We start from the raw sequence: 6000 nt of genomic DNA, 5'->3' as shown, positions 1-6000 counted from the left end.
TGGCCGGGGACACACAGGAGCGGCGGCCACTGAGGAAGGAGCAGCGCCAGAGCCCCGACGGCGCCTCGTTGCATGGAGCTGGGCCGCTGAGAGCTGTTGCTACCCGACAGCCTCTGACCTCCGCAGGACCCGGGCGTCCGAGGCTCAAAGCCTGCTCGCTCTCTCCTGTCAGCCTTGGGGGCGTTCAGCGCCTCCGGCCGCCGCCCGTAGGTCCTTGGGACCGGGCGTTCGGGTCGCCAGCCATGGAGCGGTGCAGCCGCTGTCATCGCCTCCTCCTGCTGGTACCGCTGGTGCTGGGGCTGAGCGCCGTCCCTGCCTGGGCAGGTAAGAGGAGTCCGACGCCTGGGTTCTTGGAGTCAGGCTGCAGCTCTGAGTACCCCCCTGGGTAGGAGATAGCTGATGCCCGAGGCAGAGCTTCCAAGTTCAAAAAGGGGATTTAGGGGGCTAAGGGTCCAGACTCGAGGGCAGGTCACTCGGTTCCCTTGGAACAAAGATAGGGATCTCTTTGCCTCCTTGGAGTAACTGGGAGAGGGCAGGTAAAGCTGAAAGGTGGAGGCTCACCTAAAGAGGGGACTGGATGCTGAGGTACTCTGGGAGAGCCAAAGCTGGCCAAAGCTGGTGCAGTCCAGCCAATGCTGGGGTGGCCAGGTAGATGCCAGTGTTGATGGGTGAGGACGGTGTGTATATCTTCCGGGCTTTCTATCTATATGTCTGGGGTGAGGGGCGAGCATCTGTGGGTCAGAGCAGAGCCTAGTGAGTAGAGAAAGAAGGGATGCCTGGACTGTTTGTCCCACTGGCTTCCCCGACAGGATCCCCTTCCCCCTCCCTGTGCCCTCGATGCTGCCACGCGGCTGGCTCTGGGGAGCACTGGGGCTGGCTGCCAACAGGACGGCCGCTGGACAGGCTGGGATCAGGTGTCTGAGGCGAGAGCCAACTCTTTGCATTCCTGCCCCACCCCTCCCCCTCTGGCCAGTGGGGCTCCCCTGGGACCCTGGTGTCCACAACCCAATCTTTTCCTTCTTTTTCCCAGGATCCAGAAGTCCTGGCACCTAGGAAAGGGATTTGATGTCAGACAGGAGGGGGCTGGGAGCACCTGGGTCCTAAGCAGGCAGGAGCCAGCCTCCCACTCATAGAAACACTAGAGGATAATTTGCATGTAACTCCACCATTCATTTCTTCTCCGATATGGAGAGAAAATGGTCAGAATAGCAGCATAAAGGATTTAGATTAGATTACAGAAGGAAAAACTTTCAAGATGTGAGGAGGATGAGGCTGAGGGACTGGAAATTGAAGTGTGTGATGTTTCTGGACTCTTGGAATCTTTCTTAAGGAGGAAAGGAACCCTCTAGCATGGAGGCAGGGGATGGCTGAGATGACTGTCTCTTGTTTTGGGGCTGAGGGGCTAGAGGTGGGACTCTGTAGGTAGATAGGCTAGTGTGGACTTCATTAGAGTAAAAAATGGGGCACTTGGGGGCCAAAGGTAGAATGGTGGGGGTGATGGGGCTACTAGTGGGGAGCGTGTGGGGCAGACTGAGGCTGGAGTCAGTGGGGCACATATGTGGCCTGAGGTGGGCAGATGGGTGGGCAGACCTGTGGGTAGACTGTCTATAGGATGGAACTGTACTCCTGTGGGGTTTGGTGAAAGGCGGGGGCCTCTGAGGTCTCCTTGGCCTGGGGTCTCTGTGAGTCTCTGTCTCTCTGTCTCACTCACCCTTCCTTTCTCAAAGCGGCCCTTGTGTGTTGGTGTTTGCGGAGCTGCCACACTCAGGGGCCAGGCTAGGGCGGGGGGGGGGGGATGTTGGTGAAGGGGAGGGCATGGCCGTGGTTTCCCCGCGCCTGGACTCAAAGGGCCTTTTCTCTGCCTGTCCGCCCCACCTCACCCACCCCACCCAGCTCTCCTCTCCTGATCACTCTGGCCCCTGCCCTGCCCCATGCTTCTGTGAAAATTTTGCTGGACTTTTTTTTGGAATTTTTCCAATCTGGAGCTGATGGCGTGAGGAGTGCGAGGGAGAGGTGACCTTTGTCTTCCCGGGAGTGTGAGCCTTGGGAAGCTGAATTCAAGGTGGATAGGGCTGATGGCCTGGGTCTTGAATCTTTGGATCCAAGAGGTGGGGGTGGTGGGGCAGGGTTGAAGTTCCAGGTGTGGGGAGCTTGCCCGGGTTTTGGGCAAGGACTCTGATGGGATCCACAGATGTGTGGCTCAGGGCCCTGGACCTGCTCCGGCTCCTCGTGGCAGCTTCAGCTCCCACCCCCGCCCCCCCCCCCCAGCCCATCTCCCAGCCAGGGGTATAGACTCCTGGGGTGGCTCTTTCTGCTCTCTCCTTCCTCAGCGTGGTCCTCCCCACCTCCCCAAACATGGAACTGAAGCAGCCCGAAGCCCCGTTCCCTTAGATCTGCCTCTCTGCTCCCTGCCTGGTGGCCCCCCTGCACCTCCTGTGCCCAGGATGATCGATTGCCCAGATGTTGTTTGTGCTGGAGATATGGGAAAGAGGCCAGAGACCCAGGGACCAAGAGATACAGAAAGGGAGTGAGAGAGGGAGAAAGACAGGGAGACACAAAGATCAACAGATGTGGAGACAGGGAGAGTAAGACAGAGAGAAAGAAGGGGAGATGGTGGAGAGTAGAGAGAGATTCATAGGCTGAAAGACAAAGATCAGAGGAGACTGAGTGAGACACACTGAGAGGGAGAGGGGCAGGGGTCACATGGAGCTTAATACAGGGCCAGTGCCCAGGTGATTCTGATTTCCCGTCCATTTAAGGGGCATTCAGAGACAAGTAAGGAAGAGGTGACCTTTCTTTTCAGGGAGTTTGAGCCCCAGGAAGCTGAGTTCTAGATCCCAAATACCCCCATATCTTGGCCGTCCTGAGGGTGTGTCCCTTCTCCTGATTCTTATGGACTTTCCCAGGTGCACCCTCTGTGGATGTGCTCCGGGCCCTGAGGTTCCCCTCCCTTCCTGATGGTGTCCGGAGGGCGAGAGGCATCTGTCCAGCTGATGTGGCCTACCGAGTGTCCCGACCTGCCCAGCTCAGTGCACCCACCCGCCAGCTCTTCCCAGGTATGGGTGACATGGTGAACTAGTGAGAGCTGGGGTAGGTCATGGGGTGGGGTCTAGAATCAGACACCAGAAGGGAAGGGTTTTCTGGCTCTTTGTGCCTCTGATTCCACCTGGTTATGTCTCTCCCGGGTACCAGGAGGTTTTCCCAAAGATTTCTCATTGCTGACTGCTGTCCGGACCCGCCCTGGCCTCCAGGCTCCCCTCCTGACTCTCTATAGTGCCCAGGGTGTCCGACAGCTGGGCCTGGAGCTTGGCCGACCCTTCCGCTTCCTGTATGAGGACCAGACTGGAAGGCCTCGACCCCCCGCTCAGCCAGTCTTCCGAGGCCTCAGCCTAGCAGATGGCAAGTAAGTCAGTTTGCTCCTCTGGTCTGCCTGGACTACACCTTCAGGAGCTCCCCTCTGGCCACTGCCCCAGAACCCCTACTCCCTAAACTAGGAAACCTGCCAACGTTTTTGGCTACATGTCACCAACCTAGCGACACTTCAAGCCCAGGTTTTGGGCTTCAGCTACTTCAAGCCCAGATTTTGGGCTTTAGAGTTTAAATCCTTGCCTGTGCCTTAGGCAAGTTACTTAACTGTTTTAAGTCTCAGTTTCTATGGGCTGTAAAATAGGGATGAGAATCATGAGAATCAAATGAGAAAAGTAGTCCCTGGTGCATTGTAAACACTCAACAAATGGTAGCTGTTATGATGCTTCTACGATTACTGTCATTGGCTCCAACCTTTCCATCAATTGCTCCCCAGCCCTGTTGACTCCCCGCCCCCCATCCGTCAGTCACTTGAACCGCTCCCTCCATGACCAGGTGGCACCGCGTGGCAGTGGCTGTGAAGGGCCAGTCTGTCACCCTCATAGTTGACTGCAAGAAGCGAGTCACCCGGCCTCTCCCCCGAAGTGCTCGTCCGCTGTTGGACACCCATGGAGTGATTATCTTTGGTGCCCGTATCCTGGATGAAGAAGTGTTTGAGGTAACAAACAGAGAACAGAGAACAGAGGTATTTCTGGTCTCATATCTTGTGTCTGTTCCCCTTCTGGGACGAGTACTCCATCTTCTTATGCCCTGACCCTTCATTTGACCTCTTATTAGTTTGTATTTCCATATCCTCAGGGGTGATTTTCTTTTCTTTTCTTTTTTTTTAATTTTTTTTTCAATGTTTATTTATTTTTGGGACAGAGAGAGACAGAGCATGAACGGGGGAGGGGCAGAGAGAGAGGGAGACACAGAATCGGAAACAGGCTCCAGGCTCTGAGCCATCAGCCCAGAGCCCGACGCGGGGCTCGAACTCACGGACCATGAGATCGTGACCTGGCTGAAGTCGGACGCTTAACCGACTGCGCCACCCAGGCGCCCCTGGGTGATTTTCTATGTAGGAGAAATAAGTGCCCATGTGTATGGCAGGACAGATGTCTCCATCAGTCTTCGTCAGTCCGCCTATCCATTCATCTCTTTAACTAATATCTCTATCTGCACCCACCCATTCATTTACTCATGTAATTCCCACCCATTCATTTATGTGCTCACACACTAATCAAGCATTCAGGTTTGTATCCACATGCTTGCCCATCTTCCTCTGCCCTGCCACTTTCTTCTTCACTCATCCATCAATCTATCCATCTTGAACCCATCCATTAGTTCCCTCATTCATCCACCCACCCAGCCCATCTACCCATGCATATGAGGATGCATGTATTCATTCATCCACTCATTCACCCACCTATATCCTCACCCAACCACTCTCCATCCAACCATTCATTCATTCACATGTTCCCTTCCATCCACCTACCTACCTACCATTCTGTTTTCTCTATTTCTCACCTCCATTTATCTACCCACTAATTCTTTCATTCATTCATTCGCTCATTCACTATCCACCAACCCTCCAGCCAGTGGTGCATTTGAGCCCCCATCCATCCATCCATCCATCCATCCATCCATCCTCTCACCTAGCCAGTCAATATTCTCTGAATACCTGCTGTCCCAGTTTCAGGGGGAACACAGAAGAGTAATATAAGGTCTCTATTATTCTTAGCAGCTCCTGGCTCCTCTTTGAAGATGAGACAATAACCCCAAACTACAATATAAGGCAGCCTTATGCTAAGTACCATGTGTGGGCACAAGTAAATGCCATTGGAATTCAAAAATGGCTTCCCTTTCCCCCATTTCTAGAGGTTCTGAGAATTATCATCATCACTGCCATTGGCAGGTCAAAGCAACTAAGGTTGGGCCATTGTTTCCAGGGCTTTTGTGAAAAAGTTGATGCATTACCATAGGGGCAGGAGGTAGGCAAACAGTGTTGGACTTAGAGTTGGAATGTTTGAATTCTAGTCTTGAGTCTACCATTGAAAGTGACCTTGGGGGCAGTCATTGTCCCTTTGAGCTTTTCTGAATGGAATATATCAGACAATAGGCATAAATATCCTTATCCTACTGACTTTCCCAGTTGTTGTGAAGGTCCAATGGGATTATGGATGAGAAGGTCTTTTGAAAACTGAAAAGGCTGATAACGATCTTCTCCCATTATGTTGTTTTACATAGGATTGGCTCTTACCTTGTGTCCCAAACTCTACCTTCTGTTTCTCTCTGAGGCCCTCTCTGCCTCCCTCCATTGGTGTTTCTTCCTTGTGTCTTTGCAGGGTGACATCCAGGAGCTTGTCATTGTCCCAGGGGTGCAAGCTGCCTACGAATCCTGTGAACAGAAGGAGCTGGAGTGTGAGGGAGCTTGGAGGGAGAGACCTCAGAAACAACACTCTCACAGGGCCCAGAGATCTCCAAAGCATCAGCCACCAAGACTTCATAGGCCACAAAATCAGGAACCCCAGCGACAGGTGAGAGAACTGGGTGAACCCCAAACCACAGCATACCCCAGGGAGGGAAGAAACCCATACACCTCCCCAGGGCAATTCCCCCAATGTTCCAGAGCTCCCCATACTATTTTGGGCTCCC

The 6000-nt window shown here is 53.7% G+C and overlaps 1 protein-coding gene across 6 annotated transcripts in view; it reads left to right on the top strand.

The window, feature by feature from the left end:
- COL11A2 (collagen type XI alpha 2 chain) overlaps positions 1 to 6000 on the top strand; it is a 29029-nt gene continuing 23029 nt past the window's right edge. For all 6 annotated transcript variants that reach the window (XM_043591121.1, XM_043591119.1, XM_043591120.1 and 3 more), the window contains exons 1-5: positions 1 to 324; positions 2907 to 3056; positions 3193 to 3403; positions 3862 to 4024; positions 5691 to 5882. In XM_043591121.1, coding sequence (XP_043447056.1) covers positions 243 to 324; positions 2907 to 3056; positions 3193 to 3403; positions 3862 to 4024; positions 5691 to 5882 — 798 coding nt within the window. In that variant the 5' untranslated portion in view covers positions 1 to 242. The remainder of the gene's footprint in view (positions 325 to 2906; positions 3057 to 3192; positions 3404 to 3861; positions 4025 to 5690; positions 5883 to 6000) is intronic.

Source organism: Prionailurus bengalensis, chromosome B2 (genome assembly GCF_016509475.1).
Source record: "Prionailurus bengalensis isolate Pbe53 chromosome B2, Fcat_Pben_1.1_paternal_pri, whole genome shotgun sequence".
Classification (NCBI taxonomy): Eukaryota; Metazoa; Chordata; class Mammalia; order Carnivora; family Felidae; genus Prionailurus; species Prionailurus bengalensis.
Note: the sequence above shows the minus strand (reverse complement) of the source record. Positions and strands in the feature narration are given on the sequence as shown.